The sequence below is a fragment of the Leuresthes tenuis genome, unplaced genomic scaffold (assembly GCF_036924035.1).
Source record: "Leuresthes tenuis unplaced genomic scaffold, fLeuTen1.0.hap1 SCAF_15, whole genome shotgun sequence".
In the NCBI taxonomy this organism is placed as follows: Eukaryota; Metazoa; Chordata; class Actinopteri; order Atheriniformes; family Atherinopsidae; genus Leuresthes; species Leuresthes tenuis.
The window spans coordinates 26,817,887-26,834,517 of NW_027325369.1; the positions used below are offsets into that span (position 1 = coordinate 26,817,887).

At 39.9% G+C, this 16,631-nt stretch overlaps 2 protein-coding genes across 3 annotated transcripts; both read right to left on the minus strand.

The window, feature by feature from the left end:
* Positions 1–30: 30 nt before the first annotated feature.
* ppie (peptidylprolyl isomerase E (cyclophilin E)) lies at positions 31–5,369 on the minus strand. Its single transcript, XM_072365546.1, has 10 exons — positions 5,288–5,369; positions 4,705–4,803; positions 4,546–4,589; positions 4,338–4,364; positions 4,153–4,234; positions 3,958–4,061; positions 3,488–3,611; positions 1,994–2,179; positions 1,770–1,912; positions 31–249 (listed from the first exon to the last, which is right to left on the minus strand). Exons 1-10 carry the CDS (start codon positions 5,316–5,318, stop codon positions 181–183), a joined length of 909 nt encoding a protein of 302 aa, XP_072221647.1. The 5' UTR covers positions 5,319–5,369; the 3' UTR covers positions 31–180.
* A 1,893-nt stretch (positions 5,370–7,262) lies between these two features.
* On the minus strand, positions 7,263–16,631 carry pabpc4 (poly(A) binding protein, cytoplasmic 4 (inducible form)). Of its 2 annotated transcripts, none has more exons than XM_072365047.1 (15): positions 16,021–16,631; positions 13,633–13,826; positions 12,806–12,921; positions 11,699–11,838; positions 11,524–11,618; positions 11,304–11,441; positions 11,111–11,206; positions 9,355–9,624; positions 8,490–8,581; positions 8,283–8,377; positions 8,065–8,165; positions 7,868–7,958; positions 7,657–7,787; positions 7,449–7,570; positions 7,263–7,362 (listed from the first exon to the last, which is right to left on the minus strand). In XM_072365047.1, the coding sequence occupies exons 1-14, from the start codon at positions 16,211–16,213 to the stop codon at positions 7,472–7,474; spliced, it is 1,851 nt and encodes a 616-aa protein (XP_072221148.1). In that variant the 5' UTR covers positions 16,214–16,631; the 3' UTR covers positions 7,263–7,362; positions 7,449–7,471. The 2 variants fall into 2 exon arrangements, with proteins under 2 accessions (XP_072221148.1, XP_072221147.1); XM_072365046.1 differs by having other exon boundaries at positions 8,041–8,165.

Genomic DNA, 16,631 nt, shown 5'->3' on the forward strand with positions numbered 1-16,631 from the left:
ATTTGCTCAGGAAAAACATTTCAACTCCTGTTTTATTTATTTAAAAAAGTGTTTATTGAAATATTTACATGGCAGAAGATGCAGATTGCACAAGTACAAAAGACAACGAACACACTCTTGCTCTCAAACATAAACTGCCTCCATACACATATGCAAACAAGCGCTCATTTTCTTTTTTATTCACACGTATTCTCCACAGTCTGAGATGATAACTTTCTGCTTCGGCTTGCCATCTTTTGTTCCCTGAGCCTGCAAAAAGAAAACGGAATAAAATAATTAATTTCAATAAAAAACATCCTGGTTACAATGACATTTAACATTTTAGTAGTAGACAAATAAATCCCTTTATTCGTAAGATAAAAAGATAAATATTATGATAATGCTGTTTACGTGAGTTGCATAATGGACATTCCATTCATATTCACATTTACATGTTTCAAAGCACAGTCCTAATTGTAACTTTCCCCCACACCACTGCAGTTTGCACCAATCAAAAGCCTTCATCATATTCACTTCCCTCAAACCACCGAGCATTAGTCAGGTTTCTCAGAGGGGAAAACCTCACAAACTTCCTGCTCTGCGCCGACTTTGATGAAGCAGGTGTTCCCAGAAATGAGCAAACAGATTGATAGCAAAGCTCCAATCCAAGTGACTTTATCGACCACTATCAAGTCACATATTCCATTCATACAGGATCACATGCAGGCCAGCAACAATGAGCATGAGGAATGTGTCACCAAATGAAACCTCTCCGCAGTTTTTAAAGCCCACAAGGAGCAGTCAGTGGTGGAGGAAGCATTAAGATCCTTAAAAGTATTACCAAAGCGTAAAACTAGTCTTTTAAAAGGAATTCAAATTTCTGCAACGACAATCCATCTGAAGAAAAAGTAAATCCTCGGCATTATTCACAAACTAGCAAAAGAGACTCAGTCAGTAGTGCTATTGCTCTCACCATTGCCCCGTTTATCATACTGCATGGAGAGTGGCAGAGGGAATGAGGCTGTGATAGATCCTGCAACAGGGGACAAACTAAACAATTCCAGGCCAGACTCACCAGAAATTGTAAAATATAAACATTTATCTACACGTCCAATAAATGGTAGGTTAAAATTTGTGAGATGACAATGTATCGGTAAGCCAGTTGTTACCTGTCAGGAGCCCCAGCCACTGAGTATTAAACTGTTTAGTTCATGAAACTGTAGAATTTAAACCCCAATCATGTATTTTTGAACATCATTTTTGTCTTAGTCAAGAGCAGCAACAGTTGACATCATTACATCGTGATCATCAACGTTGTCGTGAGCGTAGACATCATTAGTAGTAAAGAGCTAAAAAAGAGCTGTATTGCAATAGAGAACCCATTTTTAGCCTTTTTTTTCATGAACCAATGTATTTTACCAGCTGTCATGAAATTGCTTTTCTTCTTTAGGGCTTCAAAACACTTATTTGAAGTAAGCCAAAATATGCGATCACACTTTAGCTACAAGCTCATTTATGAGAAACTTATCTAATGAATGAATGAATTGAAAAAAAGGCATTACAACAAGCTCAATGTTGTTCATATTAAGCGTACCTGGCAACTCTGGACCCAAAGGTGTGATTAAAGTGCACACCTGTCTACATGGTGCCACTAAGATCACAGATTCATCCGATCATTGCTTACATGGTAACATGGTAGTGTCTTATTAAGTCAACACTGCTGTGTATGTATGTAAACCTACAAGTCCTTGAAGTTACTAAAAAATTCAGACTGCAGTTTGATCTCTTACCTCCATTGCTCGGAGCACATCCATCCCCTCCATCAGCTCTCCAAACACCACGTGTTTGCCATCAAGCCAGTCTGTTTTGTCAGTGGTGAGGAAGAACTGAGAGCCATTGGTGTTTGGTCCAGAGTTGGCCATGGAGAGCTGACCTGTGTGCGTGAGAGAACAAGTTTAGCCCATGAGATCCGCTGGTAAACACAAGCCAAGAGGTTCATTCACAGTCTCCTGACCTGGAGCGGTGTGTTTGAGGACAAAGTTTTCATCATCAAACTTCCGGCCGTAGATGGACTTGCCGCCGGTGCCGTTGTGGTTGGTGAAGTCACCTCCTTGACACATAAACTGAGGGATGATGCGGTGGAAGCTGCTGCCCTTGTAGCCGAATCCCTTTTCATGTGTGCACAGGCAGCGGAAGTTCTCTATAGAAAATGTAAGGTAGATTTTTACAACTGCAAAGATCACTTTACTGGAAACGTCCCATTATTTTTTGCAGAAAAACTTAAGTATGTGCCACTACAGTGAGTGTACTTCACACATTTATGTTGGAATTTGGGAACTGCAACAAGTCTTCCATTATGCCGAAGATTAAACAAGCTGTTGGAGCCGAGATGACAAAACTAACTTTGCACCAGTCTGAAATATTGGAGTTTGTCAGAAAGTGTTATTACAGAGAAACTATCTAAATAATTAAAAAGAAATGTTCACACGGCAGCTTCTTTGAACTAGGTCTGTATGACGTAACCATAAGGGATTTAGCCATGAACGTACTGTACACAAAGCATCGGAAGATACACACACACACACACACACTCCATAAACTTGTACCTTTAGTCAATTTCAGTTCATTAAAGCAACTTGTGACAATACAGGTGTTTTTGTGAATAAAGTGTTTCAGAAATTGAGTTATGAAGTATATATAACAATACTTCTGTGTTAAATGTGTTTTTACAGAGAAGTTTAAGATTCGTGTACATACCTGCATCTTAAAACATACTTTGAGAACAAAATTTAAAGATACATTTTTGCAAAATTACAGACATTTTTATAGGAAAGTAAACACACATTCACCAAATTTCCCAAGATGATTACTTATATTATGCCCCTTTCAGACTTTATGAGACCTTGTGTAAATATGTATGCAGTGATTTTCATAAATGCCAAGTGGACTGATGTAGTAAAAATATGCATCTATATGAGCATTTTTAACATTTTCTTTGCACAAGTCTGTGAAAAACCATGGAAGCACAAAAGCCTGCAGTGTCTTGCCTTGAAGGGATCATTTGTTTCTTCATCATATATCACATGTAATAGTCTATGGTTTGACAGCAAACTGTTTGCAAAGATTTTCTGGAAGAGGAGCACACAGGAGGAACAAGACGGAACCTCAACAATATCAGACTGTGAATGTAGTCAGCAGCAAAACATATTTTAACCACCAACAAGACAAGGCCCACCTCCTTAATTTTGTTGCACTTCTGTGCAATGACAAACAAGCTTTCTATTGTACCTCAAATGACAAAATCAGTTTAAAGTGTGTGCTATATTTAAAATGTTTTCACCACTTCATCTTGTCATCAGACAGCTTTTACTGACAGGCCAGCCAATACCAGACTCCCTTGTCAAATCGGTTATTTGCAGAGAACAGGAGTGGTCATTTAGTTTGGGTCAGTGTGTTAACATCTTAGCTGGGATCCAAACTAACAATAAAAATTGAGGTTTGTGCTGACCTGCTGTCATAGGAACAATGTCAGCCCGAAGGAGGAAGCGCAGTCTCCCTGCTGGCTTGTTGCCGATCTTGATGTCCATGTAGACTTGAGGATTTACTCGACTCTTTTTAGCTGGTGGTTCAGCCTGCAAAAGACAAATCACTTTCTGCTTAGCATTTCAACATTTTCAGAATTAAGTCCTCAAAACAGCAAATAGTCTACACTAATAAAGAACGTTTGTAAACACAGTGATTCCACAAAATGCTTCACAGGGCTTCTCATTGACTTATTCATGCAAACACACAACTGGCTCCAGAGCGGCCACACAAGGTGCTCACCTGCCACTGGGAACACTTTAGGGTTCAGTTTGTTGCCCAAAGTCACTTCCAGGAGTGAAGGCGCCAGGAAGTGAACAGCTAAAACAGTGGTTTTCTGACTCTATCAGTCAGAGCTGGCTTATCAGCACAGACGAGAAGAGAAAACCATCTCACCTCTTGTGTTGTTGTGTTGGTCGTTTCTCCAGCTGCTGCCTCTGCCTCAGCTTCCTCCAGAGTCTTCCCAGAAAACTTCTTCAACCAGTCATCATCCGACCATACTGAGGAAAAGACACATTTAAAGTCAGAGACATGGAACATTTCAGACACAGTCTTGGCAAACCAATCCCTCAGCAAAGTTTCATTAATCACCTGGTCGAGAAGAACCCTCTTTGATTCTCATTGGCTTGGCAATGTTGACACGGATAGTGCGTCCGAAAAGTTCTGACTCATTCTAAAAGAGAAACAAACTTTGAAACCAGGAAGCTACATTTTGAGGACTCACAGAAACACAAGAGGAAAACTTCGCTGATATAAGAACAATGTGAGCCACTTACCATGTTATCAATAGCTGCTGCAGCATCCTGTAGAGAAAGCAGCCATTTATAAGTGATGCATAAAGTGAAACCCTTCTATGAATCAAGTATTTACAATAGCTTATTACATGCACAAGTAATAATAATGTTTTTTTAAATACAACAGCATTCAGTCCAATTAGTTTAACGAATGTTTCTCCTCGTTATACTTTTTTTCTGTTAGACATACCTCTGCCAGCTCAAATTCAATGAATGCAAATCCTCTGTGCTTCTCTGCATTTGGGCACAAGACACAAAAGACACTCATGGTAAGGTTGTCTGCAGTTTACAGTGCAATACAGAATAACTGCAGCTCTATTACACAGAACAACAAAACTCCTGATCGTACCCGTTTCATAGTCCAGGGGTATCTGGATGTCTGTGATGTCTCCAAACGGAATAAAAGCTGCATGTAACACCTTCTCATCTACCTCCTCCGCCAGGCCCCCTGACAGAAACACACAGAGCAGATAATAAACACCATACCATATTTATGCTACTGTATTGTAAATTATTATCAAGATATATGCTAATGTATCCTTCTTCAGTGTGAACAGTATCGAAAATGTGTTTCCACACTGCGTTTAAGACACATTTATCCACTAGAGGTAGTTTTTTTTTTCAGTATTTATTGCTTTTCTTCATTTAATTTAAATTGAATACATAACGTGACGTAATGTGCTTTAAATAAAGTGTTGTAAATATATTTTTTTTGTTAAATCGGGCAAGTTTGAAAGGTTGCCGTTTCGGATTTTACCGGCGAAATATCCCTACAGTACCTCTAAAGTACGTTTTTTAAAAAGCATACATGCACTTAAGTCACATTTAGTTCCCACTGTAATTGCTTTAAAGAAGTATAACGTGCACGTTTGTTTGATATACTACCAACAAATAAGTTTTACATACTTTTAAACAGATTAAGGAAAACTCACCAACATACAGCACTCGTTTGCTGGCCGCCATGTTGGATTTAGCCCTTCAACTATGACCCCGGCCGCTGATTGGTGGAGTGAAAGTAAAGCCCGCCTCACTAGTTTAGTAAATCACAGCGCCACCTTTTGGTCAACTCTTTCACTACCACCCTAATTTATGCTCCTGTCGTACAGTCGTGTTTAGGGTTTAGTTCTGTTCTACTAAATTTTGCCACTTAGTAATGACGGCGGGAGACACTATCTGTGTCCTGCAATAGAAGCCAGTGAGTGAAGGCCTCTGTCATTATTTTATTATTTATCCAAGTGCATTTCCAAGTGGCGCTGTGATAGACTGTAGACCTGTCCCAGGTGTAACCTACCTCTCATCCAATGACAATGGTTTAGAAAATGAATGGATGGATTTTCAAGGGATTTTTTAAAGATGTCTCAGATGAAAGGAAAACAGCTGTTGATACTGGCTATTGATCACATTGTTATGGGGAACGTAGTCGTATGTATTGTAGTCTTCACTAATGAGCTGTTGACCTTCATCTCACCCCTTCCCTCTAGGAAAATATATCAAATTAAGTCATTAAGCGCTACATAATTGTTCTTGTTAAGATTGGGTTTCTGCCGGCTGGGATTTTGTTTGATTATTTGTCCCTTTATCATCACTCAGTGCAAGTCCAGATTTTCTGAATTCCACCTTTCTCCCTGTAGTAAAAAATTTACTTTTCTATTAGAAGTCAAGCAAAATGCAACAGGTTTCCACTTTTCTGTTGCAGATGCATAGTGATAGTCTCAGACTACATCACAGACTTAATTTAGATTAATTTGGAATTGATAGGTTATGTTCTAATGAACAACCTTTAAAAATGTTGGGTTAAAAAACAAGAGCTTATTTCTCAGCACAACACTACTTATTTACAACATTGCATCCAATTGAATGTTTGAAACATTGTGCAGGTATTCTAGCAGCATGGCTCTACTGTAAGCTCAGACGTTAAACTGGCCTTATAAATAAATCTATAAACAAAGAGGAAACAAGAAATACGAAGGTTGTGTACTGGCAAGAAGCTTAAATCATATATCAAACAAGTAGTATTGTTTTTGTTTTTTTAACTACAGCTATTGGTCTTCTCAGTTCCCACATGCTGCATATAAATGAAGAGCTGATGCAGCATATCAGTAAACATGCACCAGTTCCAACCTTTTTGAAATGCGAGCTTGTATTTGAGCAATTTTACTTGTTTAAATCCTTTGCAAATTATTGCATTCAGTTTTCTTTTTTTAATTTTCTAATTAATATTACATTCAACATGCTAACATTTTTGGAAGTAACTTTACTGGACCTTAAAGCATGCAAAAAAGCCAGGCGTTGAAGTCATGATAATGACTTTATTGTGATATTTTGGCACAAAGCCTAAGTGCAAGTCTAAGGCACAAAGCATGGGCACAAAGTCTGAGCCTAAGTGACAATAAAGGAAAAATATTCATCTTTCTCATGTTGCTTGTAGCAGTCAAATTATCCTTCCTGTCAGTAAACACCCTAAATGATGCCCAGCTGATCAAAAGATTAATTATGCATATTTGTTGCCATCTGTAGGTAACTCATCCTCCTCCCTGATCTGGCCTCCTCTGGACTGACAAGTACCACCTTTCGATTTAGAATAAAACAGTTTACATTTTGCCATTAAAATAATGAGAGACTACTCGAATATATCATCCCTTTATTGAGAATACCACACACCCATGATAACATAATAAGATGGAGGAGTCCATAATTTCAAATCAGACTTGAAGGTATCAAGCAAAGATAAAGAAGAAGGCTCATTTTGCTTTTAGAAAAGGTTTCTCTCCTTTGTCACAAAATAGGACCTGTATTTGAGATTCATTTGCATTATTGCTATTGGTATGCAGTTTAAAAGTATTACAGAACTAGAAAATTATGCACTGTAGTAGTTTTCAAAATGTTCAAGTATATTTTAAAATTACATTTTCTTTTTTTTTTCTTTTTTGCATAAACGTTCAGAGGACTCTGGAGTTCAGAGTCTTTGTAGTGCGTCTTTGTCCATGTGCGCTTATGCTTCTTTGCCCTGAAACAACACAATAACTGCTCATTAGTACCATAAAATAATGTGTGGTGAAGCAAGTATGATTAGCTTAAATGTATATATCATACCAAGTTAATACACCATGCAATCTTCAGGATGTGGCAGCAGGAGTAGTAGCCATGCTGCCCACTTTCTGGGTTGCATCTTTCTTTGCTTGGTGGGCCTGTAGCACGGCAACAGCTTCCTCTACCTGAACAAACATAACATCGAACATGAGCAACTATACTGTTTGGTGCACACACAGAAGATACTCCAGTGTGTCACACAATAAGGTACCTTTGAACGCAGAGATTCATGGGACTCCAGCATGTGGAGAAGTTCAGAGTTGTCAATCTCCAGCAGCATGCCGGTGATCTTTCCTGCCAGGTTTGCATGCATGGCCTGAATCAGTGGGAAAAGACGCTCACCTATTTCGAAAGCAAAAAGGTGAGTATAGATCGACCTAATGAAAGCCAAACAGTTCATTCTCTGTGAAAGAGACTCCTACCCAACATCTGTTTCTGCTCCTGAGGAGGGGCAGCAGCCAGCATGGAGGCTGTGAGAGGCTCCTGGCCCTGGACGTGCACAGCTGGTTGAGCCTGGAAGAGCAGATAAAATACATTTTAGAGAAGAGTATTTATAGATTTGGATGTTTAGTATGACAGGATGATTATATAATACCTGCTGTAAGGCAATAGGCTGCACCACTTGGGGATTGGGGTTACGGACACCAGTGGCATACTTGTATGGGGGCATGGCTCGGGGTCCAGGGACTCCCATTGATGGACGAGGACCCATGGCCTGGCCTGTAGTTTACAGCAAAGAGAAAGAACGAAGCAGTGATAAACTAAGTTGAGAAAAAACAGCTCTTCATATGACAGACTCAGTGAGCCGATTATGATCATTTTCATGTGAAAACACACCTCTTGGGCCCTGTGCACCGCTGCTAGGAGTCATGTGTCTCAGGTTGGCACGAGGGCCTGGCTGACGCAGCGAGCTGGGTATTCCTTGGAAACCTAAGAGTGACAAAAGAAAAAGAAAACATCAAAATATAATGACTTTCAGAATTTGCAAAAATATTTAAGTTTACCATGTTACACACAGAAACATTATTTTGTGCTACATGCTTACCTTGACCTCTACCACCTTGTTGCTGCCATCGAGGGTTGGGTCTCATTTGGGCCAGCTGATTGGGTGCATAGTAAGTTGTCCTATTCTGGGCCTAATGAGCACAGCAAATTGAAATGTTACATCGAGCAGCAACACACACTTAAACTGCTGATACAGCAGTTTCTTCTTTTAATTTTGTAACAACTTTGCATTAGAATAAAACATTTAAATTCAGTTAAATTTCTTTCTGAAGAGTCAGTCCTGATTGACTAACATTTTCTCTCCTTTTGGCACTATTTTTGGTCTCAACCCCACCTGGTAGGACATTATCTGGCTATTTAGCTTCAAAATGCACCACTGTGGTCACAAGCTGGTCACCAACAGTGTCAGTATGTACCTTAACGATCAGCTGGTGGTGCTTTTGAACACACTAAGAAACAGTGGTGTTGACAGATACTTCTGAGTCATGATCGGGTTTCAATTAGTAACTATGTGTTCTTTCCTAATGTGCCATGACTTTTTTCACAAGAAGAAAAAAAACTTGAGCCTTGACAAGTAATTTTCAATGGGATAATAAATCACAGGGGTTGTTGACGTGTGACTCAATGTTAGTAGCTGTTTTGCAGTGGAAATCCTGTATTTCATAATGCTAATTGTCCAAATAGAAAGCTATTGTTCTATTGTATTGTTACCAGTGAGTGATCATACAATGACAGTAAGGCAATGTTAATATGAATGAATGCTAGGATCCTTGTCTGAACTGTAATCATCTATTAGTTTGTCAGAAGTAATCCTTTTTATATCATGTCATGCAATCCATTTTTAATAATAATAAAAAAAAAGCTAATTCAAATACTCCATCAATTCTGATTTTGACTCTCACACCTGAGGCACAGCTGGCATGAAGTAGCCACTGGTGGGCTGGAACTGATTGATGATGGCATTAGCTGGCATGGCCCTCATGCCAGCTATGCGCTGCATGTACTGGTTGGTGAGGTGGGCTTTGCGCTCCTCTTTGCGCTGAGCAAGGGCCACGTAGAGGGGTTTGGAGCCAACGATGCGCCCGTTCATCTCAGTCACAGCCTTGGTGGCCTCTTCAGGGGAAGAGAAGCAGACGAAGCCAAAACCTTTCGAACGGCCCTCTTCTAGCATCACCTAGCATAAAGTTGGATTGCATCTGAATAACTTCAAAGATTCAGACACAAACCCAATTCCAAAAAGTTGAGACACAGTGTAAAGTTGAAATAAAATTATAATGGGATGATTAGCACATCTCATAAACTAAGATTTTATTCACAATAGAACATAGTAAACATCAAATGTTAAAGGAGAGATGTTATTATTTTAATGAAAAATATTAGCTCATTTTGAATTTGATAGTAGAAACAGGTCTCAAAAAAGTTGGGACCGGTCCTTGTTTCCCACTGTGTAGCATCCCCTCTTCTTTTAACAACAGTGCCTAAATGCCTTTAAATGCCTGTGAGCTGAGGAGACCCGTTGCTGGACCTTTGGGAGAGGAATGTTGTCTTATTGTTGTCCGATTTAGGATTCTAGCTGCTTAGCAGTCCTGACTCATCTTTGTCATATTTAGTATTTAATGGTGCACCAAATGTTTTTAACTGATGAAAGGTCTGGACTGCAATAGATGATGTATGCAGTTTAGCATAGTCTTGCTAAAACATGTAAGATGGGAGCATATGTTGGTCTAAAACCTGTATATATACTTTTCAGCAACATAGTTTGAATCAAGTGCTGATAACTAGCTAGATGGTCCCTCTCCTCTTAAGTCTGTTTCCATAATTTCCAAAATGAATTTAAAATTTCAATTAGTCTGACCACAGAAACTTCTTCCGCTTTGCCTCAGTCCATTTTATTTGAACTTTGGCCCACAGAAAACAGCAGTGTTTCTGGATCATGTTTACATATGGCTTCCTCTTTGCATGATAGAGCTTTAACCTGCATTTGTGGAAGGCACGGTCAATTGTGTTCATATACAGTGATTTCTGGAAGTGTTCCTGAGCCCATGCAGTGATTTCTATGACAAAACGCTGTCTGTTTTTAAGGCAGTGCTACCCAAGGGCCCGAAGAATACAGCTGTCTCCCTGGCACACAGAGATGTACTCAGATTCTATGAATCTTTATTGATATTGTGTACAGTAGGTGATGGAATAGTCAAAGTCTTTTTTACACTGAGGAACATTATTCAGTAATTGCTCCACAACTTGTGGACGCAGTTTGCTGAAACTCTGCTTTTCTAAGGTGCTCCTTTTATACCCAATCATGTTGCTGACCTGTCACCAATTAACCTGATCACTTTCAACATGTTCCTCCAGCTGGTTCTTTTTAGGAGCACTTTCTTTTCCAGCCATTTGTTGACCCTATGTAAACTTTTTTGAGAAATGTTACTGCCATTAAAATCAAGAGGAGGTAACATTGTTTATGAAGCAGTAAAAGGTTTCACTTCAAATTTTGATTTATTTTCTACGTTCTATTGTGAATTTAAAAAAACTGATTTGCGAGATTTGCAAATCATTTAATTCTGTTTTTATTTACATTTTACAAAGTGTCCAAACATTTCTGAAACTGGAGTGTAATGATACTTCTTATTAGTGTATGAAACCTTTGACCTGATTTCTCTCACCTTAGCACTTGTAATGGACCCAAATGGAGAAAACTCCTTACGCAATTTCTCATCATCGATGGTATCATCCAGGTTCTTGATGTAAAGATTAACTCCCTGAAAAGAAAGGCAAAATTTAACAAAAAAAATATCAGCCTCTTTGATATAATCATACTGAATCATGTGATGAGCAGAGAACATAGTTTCTACAGACTTGATATCGACTGATCCTTTCTTGTTTCAGCAGCTCAAACTTCCTCTTCAGCTCGGCTTGCCGCTCCATTTTCTTCTGAGCTCTGCCCACAAACACAGTCTTGCCATTGAGCTCGGTGCCATTCATGTCCTCTACAGCCTTTGGAGGTAGACACATTTATCAGTGAAAAATTCTAAACATGTAGCTACACCTTTGACCCATTTCTTTAAATCTAAAGTACCTTGTTAGCATCCTCATGTTTCTCATAACTAACAAATCCAAACCCTCTGGATTTGCCGGTAGAGTCTGTCATCACTTTGACACTTAGTGTTTTACCTGCAAATGTCAGAAAAGTGGGATTGAAATAGCAGATCTTGATTTGAATAACAGACACGACGAGCCTTGCCTCAATTTACCATATTTGTCGAAAAGCTCCTTCAGCCGTTCATCGTCCATGTCATCCCCAAAGTTCTTGATGTAGACATTAGTAAACTCCTTGGCTTTGGCACCGAGTTCAGCCTCCCGTTCTTTGCGAGATTTGAAACGACCCACAAACCTGAACATAAAGGAAATATGGCAAGAGACACACTTGTAAAACAGTCTTGACAAAGCTGAGAAAGCAAACCAGGTTCCACCTCATTTCAGTTCCTTATCTCGATCTGAAAACATAGGTTTCCAGGGAAACACGGTTTGGTAAAAAGTTGCACCCACAAGCACAAAAACAAGGATGACATCCACAAGACACATTCACAGCTACATTTCATCAAGTGACACATCATTCCTGGGATCAACAATGATAAAAATCAAGATATAAGTAAATAAAAAGATACAACTTCCATTAAGATCACTTGAGGCAAGCGGACATGTTGGCATGCTAGACATCACTGTGACAACCATCTTAATTCTTGGTCCAAAACGTGATGTGGAGGTGGATGGAGAGGGATGGAGGAACAGAGTCTCACAGTAAAAAGGAAAGCTGAGGAGGACCAAATGATCTTATATACCTTTCTACGAAGACCTCTCCCCTTCTGCCATCCAGTATTGCATTCCTGCATTCGATCCATCACTAAAACACACAAGCGTGGTCACACACACACACACACATTCAAACACTCTGATGGGTGACCAGTGAGTGGACAAATGAGGCAACAGAAATGCATCTGGTAGGAAAGAAAAGTCAGAGGTTTTAGTTGGTTATCTCGGAGTTTAGAGGCTATCTTCAAGCTGGCAGAAGTAAGAGATGAGTGTATTAGTCATTATTCACACACAAACTCACCAACTGAAGAAAAAACAGTAGTCAGTTCACTCAACACAAATGCAGAACAGGCAGGATTAAACATTCAACAGAAATATATCACCGTTCGAAGCACGAAACTTTTACCATTATCGACGTAAGCTCAATACATACAGCACCATCTAAAGCTGGACTTTGTAACGGTTTTGAAATGAACGTAGAGTTCAGGTGAATCCTTAAAAAGTCTTTATCAAGAATCAACACTAGAGCAAGATGATCAGACACTCACACCTTGCGGTCATTCAGAAGCATGCCATTCATCTTCTCAATGGCACGATCGGCTGCATCCTGAGTCTCGAAATGGACAAAAGCGTAGCCCTTGGACCCATTTTCATCACAAACCACCTAGAAGAGAGGAAGAAGACACGCAAGTAAGCATTCACTTTGGAACTTTTAGCCAACTGCTGGATGTTTTGGTAAAACGATCCCATCCAAACATAAATGCTTACATATATACACATCTTCTTTATTCAAGTCATAGAAAAACAAGTGCATAAGTGATTTTTGTTTTTGCAGGTGTGTTTTTCCTCCCTTTTCAAACCAAGTCTTAATCCAGTCTTTATTGATTAGACCCCCAAACACTGATCTCTCCCAGCATGTTTTACTCTCGTTTCATATGTTGCTCTTTTCCTCTACATGAAACTGAGAGGAGAAAATAGCTGTAAAACGGCCCCAGGTAGCACTGGAAGTCTGAGTAATGTCAAAAAGACATTGGACTCAAAACACTGGACAGACATTTATTTCTGGATGAATATGAATATCAGGTCTCGGGTTTAGAGAAACCTTCAACACAGAGTGCACCCAGATATGAGCCTTTGACTGGATTGGCTCCTCAGATTCATCAATAAATTATTCTTGACAGTTTGAATCTGGAACCTGTCATTGGTACACTGCAGTTTAAAGGTAAAAATTGCTCAACCAAGATACTGACTGTTTATGGACATATTGCTTTATGTTGCATGGATAAATACCCTCTTTTTTTCCTTTTGTCATTATGACTAGCTTCTGTTTTTTTTGTGTGTGTCAAAACCATTTTCACAGTTATGACGACTGTACCTTGCAGGAGAGGATGTTGCCAAAGGCAGAGAAGGTGTCGTACAGGGCTTTGTTGTCGATGGACTTGTCAAGGTTCTTGATAAACACGTTGCCCACACCCGACTTCCTGAGGGAGGGATCTCTTTGGGACCACATGATTCTGATTGGCTTCCCTTTCACCACATCAAAGTTCATGGTATCCAGGGCTCTTTCAGCTAGAGGGAGGAGGGAGAGGTCACAGGTGACTGTCTACATGAAGCCTAAACTCTAAAAACATACCTCTACATCCAGTGTGCAACGTTCTCTCTATTGTTCCAATTCTTTGGTGCAACAATGAGCATAAAGAAGCTATGCCATCATAACAGAGAAACAGCGTGAAGCTACAGTTGGGTGTTTCAAAACAGTTTGCTACAACAGAGAATCCACACTGCAAGGCTGTTAACGAGGCACACGGTTAAGATACTGCAGTAGACCATGTGGCTATTGAGCTGTCTGCCAGCAGCTGGGACAAGTGTGTGGCAGCTGCAGTGGGAAAGCTGTGAGCACATGTCTCCCTGTTCTGACAAACCATATGCTGGTGGGCCACTTAGAGTAGCGATGCAGCAGGCCCCAACATTCATTTAATTATAATAGGGTACAGATCAGACATAATATGTTTACATTACACTTTATATTGCGTTCGTTGAAATAATCCTCTGCTATTCGGGCCCAGTGAAATCAATCTATACCATTTTTCCTCTCGGTCTGTTGCTTTGACTCCCATGTGTGTGTGGGCACACGTGCCAAACATCCTTTTGTTCAGTCACTCCACAGTAAGCCACACACACACATACACAGGCGAGGCTTTCCAGCTAAAAGTGTCTGGTAAACAAAACGGAGCTCCCTTGCGTCTGCTGGCATCAGCAGTTTGGCTTGCAATTGTACTTCACAACCTATGTGCTCAGAGAAGGTGTGTGATTGCTGTCAAATACGTGGACTTCTGGAAGGTTCAAAATGGGAATCTTTTTTTGAAAAAAGGCCAAAATGGTTGATGTAATATTTACTAATCAACTGTATGTTATTGATGTGAAATGTCAGAATGTAAAATAGTCATGTAAAATAGTCAGGGCTGAAAGTGTCTTGAATAACCCGTTATTGTCACTCGTTTGTCTCCTAAGTGTCATGGAGCAGGCAAATTTTGGGCTGCTCAAAGGGAAGTTCTATATTTAGAGAGGGGTCCTGAGAGGTATGTGCTGGCATGGAGTGCGAGTAGAGCATTCTCTGCCATTGATGGGGAAGGGATACATTCAACAATAATGCTCAGATGAGCAACTGCAGATCTTATGAGTGTTTACACATACAAGTGCAGGGATCCAGAGTTTGCAAACAACCGTGACTACAGCTTTGTTTCACCTGAAGTCCTGTGCATGCAACATTCTCTGGAATATCACTTCGTTATGTGTATTGTTTGGGCATCCAGATTGGTGCAAGTCAAACACACGTTGCACTGTGTCCTCAGCAAAAACAAAAAATGGTTTCTTCTCATTTGTCTCACACTTCCTAGAAATGATCCTGCTTTAACCTATAACTTGGGCTTTTGGTAATCAACTCATGCACAGATAAGCCAAGTCACAGGTGTTTTTGTTGATACAACAGGGGAAAAGTTCACCCAAAAGAAGATAGTGTCACCAAGCCTCTGACAACAGCCACAACACCTGCTATCTTTGCTCAATGCCCTGATACCATTTACACCAACATGAAGACAGTCTGCTACATGTGTTTACACAGACACTTCAAACATCACCTCCTCATTGTAGATTTAGAACAGACAAGCAGCTGAAGTAGTCATGCTATTACATATCCAATACAAGGATTGAATTTTTCAGGAAGCACTGTAGCAGCAGGATTAACTCTAAACAGATACAGGATCAAGTATTTAATATCAATCAGGTCCAGAAGGCAATACAGGGTTCAGCTGTGCTTGTGCCTTTTCAGGCTTATAGAGAATATGGCCCTTTAAATAGAAGAAATAGGTTATTTCAAATTTAAAAAGTAGGGCAAGGAAAGATACAATATTCTGAATCCAGCGCCATGAAATTGTTTTATCCGCCTTTTAAAGAGCAGATTAAACTCTGCCTATACGGACAGCTTCACTGTGGAGAGATCGTATATTACCAATGATGGTATATACAAGAACTGGGACATACATATAGGTCAAATGACTGCCCCAACCAGTCTGAAGAGCTGTCATGACTGTGCTATAGCTGCAAAAACATCACTGAAAGCATGCTTTGAAAATGAATTAGGCAATATGGACAATTTTAGGACCAACATTTAAAACAAAGCTTCTGTCATTTGCAGGATGCACGCTTTCTGATTCTTAAGTCTTGCCAAAACTGCAGTAATCACCTCCCACATATGCTTTCTTACCGTCAGCAGGCTGCGAGAAGTTCACATAAGCATATCCAAGAGACCGCCGGGTGATCATGTCTCGGCATACCCGAATGGAGAGCACCGGTCCGGCAGGGCTGAATTTCTCATACAGCATAGCCTCCGTGATGTCGGGGTGCAGATCGCCAACGTAGAGAGAAGCCATCGGATAACTCCCCGTCGTTGTGTTCATCTCAGACTTCACCGAATAGGTTTGTAAAGTTGCCCTCAAAACAAGACAAATGAATAGCCAATTTGAACCGTTATCCGGATGCAAATTGCGCGTCTGTTCTCCCGTAAAGACGCGCTCAGCGTGAACAGCTGCCTCCGATCCAACTTGAGAAAAATGTCAAACCTTGGAATCACGCGTAAGACCGATGTCTTAAGTATTTCTTCCCTTTAAAATACGTCAACTTCGGGTAAAGCCCAAGGCCTGTTTTTTTTTTTTTTGGATTTAGTATTTTGCTATTTTTATCTTTATATTTCTTTAAGCATTACAGTAGTTTTTATTTGATTTTGTAGATTTTATGATTTTTATATTGTTTTTAAGTTTTTCCAAGAACGGTGAGTTGGACACTCACGGTCGTTTTGTGGCCGGGAAAAGAGACTGC